This window comes from Cheilinus undulatus, linkage group 5 (assembly GCF_018320785.1).
Source record: "Cheilinus undulatus linkage group 5, ASM1832078v1, whole genome shotgun sequence".
Classification (NCBI taxonomy): Eukaryota; Metazoa; Chordata; class Actinopteri; order Labriformes; family Labridae; genus Cheilinus; species Cheilinus undulatus.
Genome location: NC_054869.1, coordinates 30,376,451 through 30,389,962, shown reverse-complemented (window position 1 = coordinate 30,389,962; position 13,512 = coordinate 30,376,451). Strand labels below are relative to the sequence as shown.

The window sequence follows — 13,512 nt, the reverse complement described above, 5'->3', positions numbered from 1 at the left end:
AGAGTTTCTTAATGTATAGATTGCTTGTGTCTTGTACCAGTGTTGGATTAAACTACTTGTGTGGTCATATGCGCTGCAGGACTTGTTGAAAAATGTACCATCTCTGTTTGGACCCATTTACAATGCACAAAGCTTCAACCCATCAACCCAAAATAAGGGCTAGACTTGCTTTGAAGATTTTTTTGAAGAGGCACACTGCATCGACAATGTAATAATCACTCACTCGGCACAGATCTTGAGGAAAAGGGTTGAAAATGTATGATAATACGAAGCATAGTGTAATTTGGCAGCTCCCATTACAGCTATAAGCACTCCAGTGATGTAAACATTAGTCTCTCTTTCTTCCACTCCTGCAGCCCCAAATTGGCTGCAGGCTCTTTACATAGTTAGCCACAATTAACTGTCGGATTTGGCCCTGACATCTCAGTGTGATGTTGAGCAATTATGCACAGACATACTTACTTTGGCACACAGTGAACACACTTATGCTCCTGCTGAATTCCAGTAAGCTGGTCCATTGTGAATAATGTCACAGTGGAGGACAGTCCTGAAGCTTACTGTCTTATTTTCTAGGTTATTTCATGAGGAAATACTACCTTATGTGTCATGTTTAATATAATTTATGTAATTTTCTATCCTGTTATGTAACATCTCCATCTTTCACGTAACAATGTGACCATGTATTTTTATGATTCAGGATACAGTTTCATTCCAAGTCCTTAAATTTGCATGATTGCTCAAAAAGTGTTGTGCGAGCATTAAAAGTGGTTTGGCGTGAAGTTGAGTGCAGCAGTGGGAGGATATCTTGGGGATTTTGGGAACAGCTGAGTGTGTGTTCACATCCATTTGACTGGGGACACACGCACACACATGCACGCATGCAGACAGCTGTGCTCCGTTTGGGGAGCCAGAAGAGAGAATTTACCCAGAATTCCCATCGAGAAGCCAGAGCCGACAGCCGTCATTTGATAGTTTGACATTTCAATTTTACCCCCCCAGCTCCGTCTCTCCGAGCCTTTCCTCCCCCATCTCTCCCCCCTCTCTCGCCCTAAGTCTCTCTTTCTCACCCTCTTATTCTCTGCCTGTCTTGAAGAGCAATCCCAAAGCCGTCAATCATTGCATTTTGTTACCTTGCTGAGGGTGGGATTGAGTTTGACGCCTCGACACGTTCGCTGAGAGATTTTCTTTGTACACCAATCAGATCTGCCTGTCCTCCTGTCGCCAGGCGAAGAAGTACACTACAACAACGGGGCTCCTAATCTCTATCACTGTCTGTCTGCTGCTCCCTCTATCCATCGGTTCCTCAATCTCTGTTATGCTCCGTCTTCCTGCCCCCTCTCACTCTCTGTCCTCTTCTATTTGTCATTGTCTCTCCCTCAGACACCTTCTCCATTTATTTCTCACTTGCTCTCACTTACACTTGCTCTCTCCTCCTTTCATTCACTCCCTTTCACTCTCTTTAGTTGTGGCCTTGTGCTTTTTTATGCTAAGTTGTCTAAGTTGAATACTGACACATTAGAGCACAGCTGGGAAACAGATGAGTGCCGCGTGTTTGTGTGTTTTGAATGTTTCCGCTACTTTGCATGTCACATGTGTCAGGGATATGAAACAAAAGGCAACCTATTTTCAAACCAGTCTTTTCTCTACATAAAAATGACTTACATGGACAGCTATTACAGGTTCTTGGTTTGTTGAATATGCTCCTAAGTGCCCATAACTTTAACAGTAACTGCCAGTCAATGCAGTCCAAAGCACTGTGATGTAACCAGCTCTCACTGCTCCTTTTTCAGTGTGAAACATATCACTGTCACCATAAGGAATGAATCAATGAGCCAGAAACAAAACCCTTTATGTGCACATCTCTCTTGTTTTTCTGACCACACTCACAGTAGGCAATCTGAATCATGTCCAAGCATGACTGACCCAGTGGAGTAGTTGAGGGTATACACAGGTGCATGGAGTATACCCACTTACTTTTTGGTCTCTATAGAGTGTACTGACTTCTACATCTCCTCTGGCTATCATCATTCAGTAGAATTCAGCTGTTTCTTTCCTTGGATGGCAAAGGCATGACCCACCTTACTTTTCTTCAGCGAGGAGAGATTGTGCAAAGCATACTGGGAATCTTTCAGTTTTGTTTAACTCTGTGTGAACTCCAAAACTCCAAAACAGGCCTCTGTAAGTTTGCTAGGCCTTGGTCTACTTTCTATAAGCCTGGGTTCCACATAATCATTCCATAAAGATTGTTACAACCTGAAGTCAAGCAGCAGACGTGGAACGTCAATGTGCAACTTTTAGGTGTTTAGGTGACTTAAAGGGGTTCAGTTTGAATCTCAGTTTAGAGGTGACAGTTCAGTACAGACTTGGTTCATCAGAGGAAAGGCACCATATATTCCTGGATCTATATTTCTAGGTTTGATTCAGTTATAACTGACAGAAGTATTACTTTTAGTTTTTTTCATCTAGTATAAATGGACTTACATGTGATACTTTGTACAGCCTGTGGTGTATTAAACATGAAGTAAAAGTGAGGAAATCAACAAACAAAAGATTTAAACTCAAAAGGAATACAGGAATGAACAGCCCACTACCTCAGCACAAAGACAGGGGTTCAACAGTGGTTTTGGACTCCAAAAAAACCCCCAACTTTTTCATATAATAATAGTTAGTTAGCATGCTAGCACTGCTAGCTACACAGGCAGTCAAAATGAGACATATGTTTAGATAATAAGTCAGATAGTTTGAATATTTTGCATATCTTTGTTTTTTCTGTCCCACCCTTTAGTTGTGTAGCACCCCGATTCATCTTCCTTTTGCCTCTTTACTTATCTGTCCGTTTGTGAAGCACCTTTTGCTACTTTGTCTTAAATAAAGTTTGATTGTTGATTGATACTTCATCAATAATCTTTTCAAGTGAAAACATCAATGAGAAAATAGACATTATTAAATTATTTTGGGAGGAATAATGAGCCAATCTGAGAGGCCAAATTGTTATGTGACCCCTCTGGCAATTGCCCCAAATTCCAGATGAGCAGTCTGCTTCTGCTATATCTGATCAAAACAACTCAAAATAAACCACAAAGTGAATAAAGTTACTGTCATGCTGTCTGTATTTCTTCACTGTGCTGACTCGGAGACTGCACTTCTTGTAAACAGAACTTAAAGTGTGTCATAATATGACAACATGATACATGAAGAAGTGGTATCAATGCTCAGGCCCAGTCAGGCCTGGAGTGGTGTAAGTGCAGACCAGCAGAGGACTGGGGAGGAGGGCCAATCTCAGTTCAGCACGGGGCAACTGTGCCATGATTTCTCATTTCCAAGAAATAAAAGAGATTATGTTCTATATTTAATCCTGCAATATTTTGTGACACAAACTGTCCTTACATAACCTGTCAAACATCAGGGTTAATGTGCTTTCCTTTTTTCTTACCTGTATTTAGCAGCAGCTGAAAACAGACAGCAGTCAATGTATTGTTTAGGGTTAATCCTGGATAGATCAGACAGACATCACATATTAAAGCAGGGATATTGAGGTTATCATTTATAAGAAAACCGCACACAGCTGGGTTACATTTCATGTCCACTGATGTAGTCTTTTCTGTTACACACTGGTGCAGATCAAACAAGGAAGACTAAACTTTTCCTTTTAATGTAGTTTCACTCTGAATTTAAGTGTTTCTTTACAGCTGAACATTTATCTGATCTTTCATTTTAGGTTCTGTCTCCGCTGTCTGATTCTATCCTAGCTGAGAAAACTGTGACTGTGTTGGATGACAAGGTAAAATTACACATTTCTTCATTATGGTACATGCATTTGAGGATGTACATCCCTGTAACTGGCATTTTTATTTATACCCATTGATCTTTACCAGATCACAGTAATATAAACCATAGTGCTCATTAGTCCTCAACTCATGGGCAGGGGTGTTTTAGTAAGGAGGATGTTTCCCATTTAGGTGAAAACAATAAACAAAAAGTTTTAAAGCATGTCTTTGTGGTAACAAGCCAGTCTATTTTATAGGGCCAGCTTAAATCTGAAATAAATCAATACCTGAATACCCAACAGTGCCTGCTCATCACCTCATAGAAGAGTATCATATCTCAGACTCACCACATTTAGGTGCTTTAACATGCCACTCACGTGTAACTATCATAAAAATATATATCCATGATTGGAGCAATGTCAGTTTTTTTATGCTACATGATTCACTGTTGACACCTGATTTACGTAATGAAAGCATGTCTCAGTCATTTAAGATAATAAATGTATTCCTCATATTACTAGAGCAAGAGGCCCCAAGCAACTAAATACCTTTGCCTAATGGTAAATCCACATATGCGTGGGGGGTGTAGTCCCTTAGGATAGTCAACCTGAATTGCTCAGATGTAAAGGCGATAAATTGTGTGAGTCCCAAGACGGTTAGAGGCTTGATAAAAGGATATTCAGAAAACAGCTAATAAGGTCTGAGGCCTTGCACAAATAAGTACAAGTGATAGGCTGAATAAAAAGGGTGTTTTCATTTTTCTTTGTTAGAAGCAACCTCAGAAGGGAAGGGGTGATGTTGCATTCAGTGATTTAAAGGTGATTAAATAGTAACAGTCTTGGTTTGTTAGGTTTTTTTCCCAACATCGTTTTGTCGAAATGTCTTATTTTTGCTTTATTTTGTTTATTATACACCATTTTTAACCCTACAAAGCCCTCTGAGTTGTTCATTTTTATGGAATAAACTTGCCTTTTACTTGTAATGATGGCTGATCAACAAAGTATCATATGGTATATCAAGGCGTAAGAAGGGGTGTTTAATTTGTTGAATCTGTAAGCTTATTATGGATATTTACAGCTGGTGTTTTATCAAGCATTTTTAATGTTTAAATATGACATTTCAAGAAAAAAGAAAAATGGAGATACAGGGTTTTGGCCCAACACCATTGGATATGTTGACTTTGTTGAAGAATTTAATTTATTTCCACATTTGATTAATCTCATTAAATGTGAAAAAAGTTTGACTTGAAATGCTTTCTTCATGAATAATCACTTAGTCACTTTGTTTTGTTTACCCATTTGGGTCTCAACCTCAGGTTCAGGCTCCCCTTTGGGGACACCAAAGCTCCCATGAAGGTCCATCAAAACTAGATTTTGCATGTCTTATCTTAAAGGGGACACATCCTAAAGAACTCTCTTCTCAGTGTTTTTGTCCCCATTATTTGGATATGCGCATATCTACTGACCAACAAAATGATCCAAAAAAAAAAAAAAAAAGCTAACCTGATCCTTTATATGTGGCCTACGTATGAGGGAAAGTAAGAATCTGACGGTCTGTTCAGATTATGTGTTTGTTTCGGCATCTTAAAGGTCACGTTTTGCAAAATACAATTTTTCAGGCTTTCCTAGCAAAAGTATGTGCCCCTGGCCTGTCCACAATCCCCCTAAGAATCAGAAAAATCCATTCCCCCCACCTTTCAGAAAATGTGCACTGAAACAAGCCATTCTCCTATTTTACCCTCATGATGTCATGTGGGGAGTTAGCACCGCCCCCAGGTTCAGTTGGCCCTCCCCTCTTGGATGAAAGTTTCACCCTCCTCTCCTCCTGAGAGGACCATCAGGAGAGCCACATCTATTAAACCAAATCCATTTCCTGAGAGGGGTGTAGTCAGGGGCGGAGTCAGACAGTTCAGAAACATTTAAAGCCACAGACACAGAAACAGCTCGTTCTGAGCAGAGCTGAAACAGAGTTTTTAGACATGCTGAAATCCAATACTGGAAGCTTTTTTCAGCAACAAACTTCACATGTATGTTTTGGGGACCTCTGAGACTGATATAAACTTGTCTTAAAGGGTGAAATATGTGACCTTTAATGAGTCATCCATATAATACGCAACTATGCATCCCTCACCTGGTATCTTCACTTAAAGCCATAGAAGCACACAGCTGTACATGTGTCAACACACCTAGGGAAGAGAGAGGCAGGAGGGAAAGGGCCCATCTGTCTTTAAAGAGACGCATACCAAAAACCAAGCATTGTTAGAGCTGGTTTAAACAAGGCCAGAAAGGAGGAAAAGGAATATGCTTTGTCACCTTTTAGTAATGATAAGACATGTACTGTGTAGTTTATTCAAATATCTGTACATAAAACTGGGAAATACTTATTCTTACTCAAAAATACCAGGCTACTTTATAAGCCATGTTCATAATTCAGTTTCTAATGAAATCAGATAATTTTCATGTCCGTTTTTTGACAGTGTTGTACCCTTATTTCATGCAAAAAACAATGTTTGAAATCAATGTTTGAGACTGGTGTTTCACCCGCTGTTTGAAAGACTGACCTACGGTATCTCTTCTTTATCTAGGTCACGATCACAGACCTGGGAGTGCAGCTGGTTGCTTCTCTGTCCCTCAGTATGACACCCAGTCCTGGAAATAGCCAAGCTATACAGCTGACCACAACTGCTACAGACCTGCTGCATATACCTAAACAGGTAGGACATGCTTCTGCACAGCCACACACATACGTACAAATATAAATATATCTCCATGATAGAGACATCATTTCTTCCGAGGGTTGTATTAACCACATACTTAGAATGTAATTTAGTCATGCCGAGGAGTGATAAATCTATGCGGACACATGCTGCCTTAAGGTTTGATTGACTACATTTAGTGAGAGCTCTTCCTATCGCTACCGTTTAGCCCAAAGGTTGCAATTATGGAGGTTAAACAGTAAGTCTACACTGTGAACATTATGCTGTCTCACTGCTATCTGTCCCATGATCTTTTTCTAATTAGGATGGAGTAGCTTTGAGGCTTTAGCAGCACTTAGCTCCAGTTAAAAGCACTACAGGAAAAGAAAAACATTTTACATTAAAAGCCACATGAATGAAATTAGTTTTTCTTTGAATATTTTCAACATTGCACACTTGAAATTCTGGCTGAAACCACATTTTTGGTATAACCTGAAATGAAATGTACTTTTTGTAATGCTCATTTCTTCAGTCGGTCACTGGCAAAACATATTACCAAGCAATATCCACAAAAAGCACTCAAACACAGCACACAAAAATGCTTACATTTAGACACTATCAAATTATATCAATATTGAGTTTGCTCCGGCACTACGAGCTATTTCTGCCTCTCTGATCACATTGCCAAGGTTTGCTTTATTCCACTATATCATGCCATTATCCCTCTGTTTCCCTTCGTTTTTTTCTACTCCTTCCTTCTCTTTTTTTTAATCAAACAAAACTACACGCTTTAATTTCTATCCAAGGGCCAATTGGAAGAGAAGCAGCTCATTACAGGAAAAATGCAGATTTGATCTTGCATTATACCCCAACATTAATTTATTTTCTATCCATCTGTTTTCATCTCCATCATTTACCATTACCTGAGGAAAAATGATCAAATGTGAAAACAACTAAAAAAAACAAAAAAAAAACAACAACAGACCACCAAAGGGGAAGAAGGGTTACAAAGATGGGAATGGAGGAGGCTAGACAATTGGCAATTTATATGAAAACAGATAGAGGGAAAGAGATAAAGGCTTGTTTTTCACATTGAAGTTTAATTACTTCTGTAGGGAGGCTTTTGCTGTGTTATACCTACACAATCTTCTCTATGTACTGATTAAAGACGCAAAACGTTTCATCGAGGGAAATTAGAGAGGCAGAGTCACTTAAAGACAAGCAGCTGATGGTAGATCTGCTGCTGAAAGAAGAAAGTAAAAAGTAATTGTTTTGTGGAATGAGTTTCTAATTGTTAAAGGAAGTGGAGAATGAGGCAGGAAACGTGTACCTATCGGCAAGAGGTAGCAGTTGTTTTTCAGCTATCAATACTTTTATGTTCATCAGTGTGGATGGATAAATAGAAGTGTAAAGTCTTGTCTCCATGTACAAGAGTAACAGGATGCTTTTTATCGCCATTGTGTTGAAGATGGAGGCTGAAGATGAATTCAGAAAGTACATTATACTGTCAAGCTGCCAAGGCCACTAGCATTGTTGGTAAATTGAAGAGAAAGCAGTTCAGTACCAAAGCTTATGAACATGCTAGAAAAAGGCTTAGACATGTTTTATTGTAAAGGCATCATGTCTGTTTTATTTTTCTTCCTCCAACCCAGGCATTCAAACTCTGCTGTTTCCCAACAACAAAGGATAACTTAATCTCACTCTTAGTAAAAGAAGCTTTTAAATAAAGAGTACTCCAACTTAAATGAGCCAGGTGTTTTATTTGGACAGATAAAGGCCAGGTCTCAATTACATGACACTATGCATTTACAACCATTTCAGAAAGGGGAGGGGTAGGGGGGGCACATGATGGAAGTGCTTCGGCTTTTTTGGTAGATTATTTTGTTGTAACTATCCTTCTTGGCAATAAATCTTACACAGCTGGAAAGTTTATTACCCTTCGAAATGATGCCACATTTATAAGGAACATGCATTTGTGGGATGAGCAGCAGAGCTGAGTATGTGGGTTGCGCTCATAAAAAATTTGCCAAATCTTCTCTGCCAATTCAAAAAAGCTTATTGGCTGTTAAATTTTGTCTGGTGGTGTTTGGTGGATTGGATGAGTGAAAACATATTCGCAATTTAATAATTAATTCATTTAACAAACAGAGCCTCAGTAGTGTGTGGAGGAACCATACACAGCCACGACAGCCTGGCTCCTCCTCCTCATGCTGGTCACCACCCTGCTGTGAGATGGCATGCACTCACCTAGCATGAAAGCTATGTCAGTGTGAGCTGGAGCTGACATACGCCGCAGCCATCATGCAACCTATCTGAAATGGCTATTGGTGTTGAATAGTCTGCAGAATAAGTGGAGTAAAATACAAAAGATAGAGATGAACTTTAACATTTATCCATGAAAGACAGAACAATGCTAGTATGGGGGCCAACTGTGGTTCAGTCGGTTTCCCCAGCTCTTGCAGTCAAATGTCGATGTGTCCTTGGGTAAGACACTTAACCCGTGCTTTGTCAGTGGTGTGTAAATGGGTATGGATGTGATTGAATGGCATTAGCTAATACTGATGGTCATCAGTGTGTGAATTGAGTGACAGGGTGTGAATGGGTAGGTGTGACCTGCAGTGTAAAATACTCAAGCACAAAACAAGATCAATCCTCGTTTAGTGTGAGATAGAAATTTAAAGATCAGTTGGCAGTTCATATGTAAGCATGCACTGCATTTCAGAGTCTCCTGCATGATGATCCAGAAATAAATACATTTATTTAATCATATCAAAATTATGAACACATTCAACATTCTCAAGTAGAGGTGAACATAAGGGATGTGTCCAAATTCATGTAAAGATCCTGTTTTTTTCAGCTCTGTCTGAATGTAATTTTATTGTGATTGTGATTTTTATGTGCACTTCCTCCAAAGAGAATTATTTAACCTTTAGCTGTAAAATGCCTGCCTGTGTTTTCTAGCTACTTGCTGCCTTTGTGCATTTGTCTTTTGATGCCGAGCTGGGGGCACAGAGTGGCTTTAACAAAGAGCATTTCTTTTTTGGCTTTTAAGTGACATTTGTTGCTGTGCTCTTTTCTCTATCATCTTACAGGAAGCAGCTATCAGTGCATGGATACAGTACAGTGACGGTTCAGTGACACCACTTGATGTGTATGATCCCAAGGACTTTCTCCTCTCGGCTGTGTCACTGGATGAAAATGTGATTTCCATTAACAATCAGGTAGGCAGTTTGTTTGCCAGTGGTTTGAAGCTGTGTAAAAGAAAAAAAAATCTGACTTTTGCAGTTATTATTTTGTTACAGAATGATCACAGAATGAAAGTATCATGACCAAAATAAACATTGCCATTTTTATGCTGTGTCTTCTAACATTCAAATTGGCTTTTTTATTACTGTTAGGAGCAACACTGGCCCATTGTCGTGGCAGAGAGTGATGGACAGGGTGCTTTGGTTCGTGTAGAGATGGTCATATCTGAGACCTGTCAAAAATCTAAAAGAAAAAGTGTTCTGGCATCTGGAATTGGTAATGTGATGGTGAAGTTTGGAGCAAAGAATGAGGACAGAGGTGGGATGGGAAGAGGTGGACCAGACTACGAAGGAGGGATGGACAACACCACCAATGACATACGAACAAAGGATGGAGGGGAGTGGAAGGCTAATAGTGCTGCTGCAGATCGAGAGGAAGGAGCCATGAGGAAGGTGGGATACAAGGAATGGTCGAATTATTAGTTTTTTTCTAATCTGATGTATTATCAGTGAAGTCAGTGAAAAATATTGCACCATTAATGAATAATTTCACTTTATTCAAAGTAATATTTCTAAATGTATATTATTTTTGATCAGGTCAGCACAACAACCAAGAGCACAGTAACCCATCGTGCTTCGGGGGGTAAAGCTGCCAGTGGAGGCAGCAGCAGCAGCAGAGGTGGGGGTCCAAACCAGGCAGGAGACTACAGCAGCTACCCAGCACAGGTGGAGGTACCAGGCACCGGAGAAAGTGAGCTTACCCAGACCACCAGAGGACTGTCAGACCTGGAGATCGGGATGTATGCCCTACTGGGTGTATTCTGTCTGGCAATACTAGTCTTCCTCATCAACTGTGTCAGCTTTGCTTTCAGGTAAAATGTTTAGGACTTATTTTATGACTTTATAGGAAATAGAGCAGTGTGTTTAACTATGTAACTGTAAGTATTATAGATTTCTGCATGGACCACCAAGTATAGTAGTAGTATGTCTTGAATAAATCAAATAACCATTACTGCCTTCTTTTGCAGTGGGTCATCTATACATCCAGATGTTATTCTGTTGTAAATACCTACAGTTCGTATGACGGCTTACATTTGATGATGAGCCTCCAACTTACATTCAAAAGAGTAAGTGCACTGCACTAAAACTATCATTGTCTTTATCCACAGATACCGTCACAAGCAAGTCCCTGTGTTGGAGGCAGGAGGGAACATGAACCACGCCCATGACTGGGTGTGGCTTGGCAATGAGGCTGACCTTCTAGCAGACCACTCTGACCAATGCCAGGGAGGACTGCCAGATGAATGCACCACCATCATCGACCGGAACGAAGGTGGATACGAAGAGAACAAGTACCTGCTGAACGGGGCAGGTAACACCTTGGTGCTGGGCACCGGCATGGGCACCATCAGTGGGAGTGGTGGCACAGGAGGCCACCGTGGCATCACACATGGACAAACCTTACCCAGATCTGTCCAAGAACCACATCAGTGCCTTTCAGCAATCACTACTGGTGGCAAAAACGCCACCGGCCAAGCAGAGCATCTGAATAATTCCCCTCGATCGAAGGCTGCAGCTGCGGTGGCAGCCGCCAAACGCAAACGCGTCCAGTTCACTTCTTTTGCCACAGTTTTGCCCAATGATAATTCAGTTGGGGGTGGCCCGTACGCTAACTCTTCAGCCCTCGTCACCAATGGGAATGAAGATGACATCAAGTGGGTGTGCCAGGATATGGACCTTGGTCAGTCTGAAATCAGAACCTACATGGAGCGGCTACAAGACAATCTGTGACTGATGGGAAAGAGACTGAGCAGTGGAGGGGCAGAGGACAAGGGCAGGAGGGGGAGGATGGACATTGAGTACAATTCACCTGTAATGCCTTTGCAATGGATGAAGGGAGGGAGAACAAAAGGTATAAGAGGACAGTTAGGGAACTAAAAATGCTGTGTGGCAGAGTTCAGAAGATTTGAGGGATGCTAAAACATAGCACCCCTTTAGCTATGGAAGCATACTGTCATTACTAGCTCACTCTGAAATCAATGGTAGCAAACAATAAATAACAATTTGAGGTCTTTTTCTATTATTTATGTGCATATATTTGTGTAAAAAACATTTAAGTTAAAGGTTATGAATGTTTAATTTCAGATTACTAGTAAACCATTTTGCAATACAGCCAATTCAGGGTTTGTTATTTGGACACATTATGAAGCCAATGTACATTTAAATGAGGATGCCAAGAACATCATTCTAGATATATGTTTTACTCATGTCTTATTTTGCCATGTTATGCTGTGGCTGTTGATAGATCTACTTTTAATATATAAATTTGTCATTTATAGGCCAAGTCTGCTTTTGGTTGTACAATGAAATAATGATTACATCACATCAAAGACACAAGATGTTTGTTTTTGTTTGATCATGGGACCCATTTGTCTTTGGCATTGTTCATAAGTAAAGTGTGACATGTAAAAAAGTTATAACTCCAAGTACTCAACTTTGAAGTCAGGCACTATTGGGATTTTGTCATTCAGCACTGAATACATGCAATCTTGGTTTTTCCTCAAATAAACGAATGTGTCTAGAGTTGGGATTTGATATAAAAGACGGTTTCTCCCTTGGATCCAGGACAGAGGCATTTAAACTTGCACAATAACAAACAGGAAAGGACATCAGCCATATTCTGGGCTTACTTCCTGTTTCCTGAAACCTTCCAGCTAATGGCGGCTCTCTCCCTGTGTTCAGAACCAATCCTGTCCCCCCCCTGGGCCCCTCACACCTTGACTGGGATTAGCAGTAAGAACTTCATGAACTAAAGTCCACAGTGAACTACTGTGACAGTAAACAAAGGCGGCACTGACTGAGGAGTCTTGTGTCAAAGGAGACTGCTTGGGATTTGCAAAGTCTGACTGAACATTTAAAAATGAGGATAATTTAAGCAGAAACCACAAGACAGAGCAGAGTACCAAGAGTACACGGAGAAAACAGGATTATACTGAATGACATCTCAATGCAAAGAAAACAGAGTGACACTCTTGATTTTCTCTTGACTAGATATGGGTTCATGAAACATATTCTTGCTGAATATAATTGTATATTTTGTTTTCCTTTGGTTTGTCCCTTTTGATAATAGAATGTTTTATCTTTTCCCTAATTACATTTTTCCTCATTTGGGAAGGTATTAATTGTAGCTTTTTTTTTCAGAGATTTATTAAGACTTTGAGGATATATGATTCTTTCTGTTTCTCCTAGAGATCTATTTATTTAAGTTAACATTACAGAGGGTGAGGAAGGGAAGAAAGGCCAAGGGCAAAGAGTGAATAATGAACCTGCTGGTGAATGATAGCACACAGGAGAAGTAGATAAAGGAGGGAGACAGAACAGGCAGAGGTTGCCTCACCTTCGTTAAGCTCAGGTGACGAGTCAAGAAGAACCGACAATAACTGCGGAGAACTGTAAGATTGTTAAGATTGCAATATTTATTTATAAATGTGTTACTGTTTCAGAGTACACTGTATGTTGTAGATAATAAACATGCTTCAAAGTGCTTGTGAAAAAGATTGCCGGTCACTAGCCAACAATATGGTGATATTTTGTACATTTTACAGTGCAAATAAGGTACACAATACTATCTACCACCACAATGTGAAAGTGATCTTATTGGTTCTTTTTCTAAAGATGTTCCTGTCTTTGTTTCAAGTATTAAATGAGTTCTTGTCTTTGTACAGGGTAGGAAACAGTTTACCTCCGTAATGCGAAGTAAAAACTGAGGTAATTCATGTGCAACACACTCAGAACTGTTTAAGGT

The 13,512-nt window shown here is 40.0% G+C and overlaps 1 protein-coding gene across 1 annotated transcript in view; it reads left to right on the top strand.

Annotated features, from left to right (window-relative positions):
* Window positions 1-13,173, top strand: part of si:dkey-215k6.1 (transmembrane protein 132C) — a 438,945-nt gene extending 425,772 nt beyond the window's left edge. The window contains exons 11-16 of the mRNA XM_041787915.1: window positions 3,719-3,781; window positions 6,352-6,480; window positions 9,555-9,683; window positions 9,861-10,160; window positions 10,305-10,579; window positions 10,877-13,173. Coding sequence (XP_041643849.1) covers window positions 3,719-3,781; window positions 6,352-6,480; window positions 9,555-9,683; window positions 9,861-10,160; window positions 10,305-10,579; window positions 10,877-11,498 — 1,518 coding nt within the window. The 3' untranslated portion in view covers window positions 11,499-13,173. The remainder of the gene's footprint in view (window positions 1-3,718; window positions 3,782-6,351; window positions 6,481-9,554; window positions 9,684-9,860; window positions 10,161-10,304; window positions 10,580-10,876) is intronic.
* The last annotated feature ends 339 nt before the right edge of the window (window positions 13,174-13,512 follow it).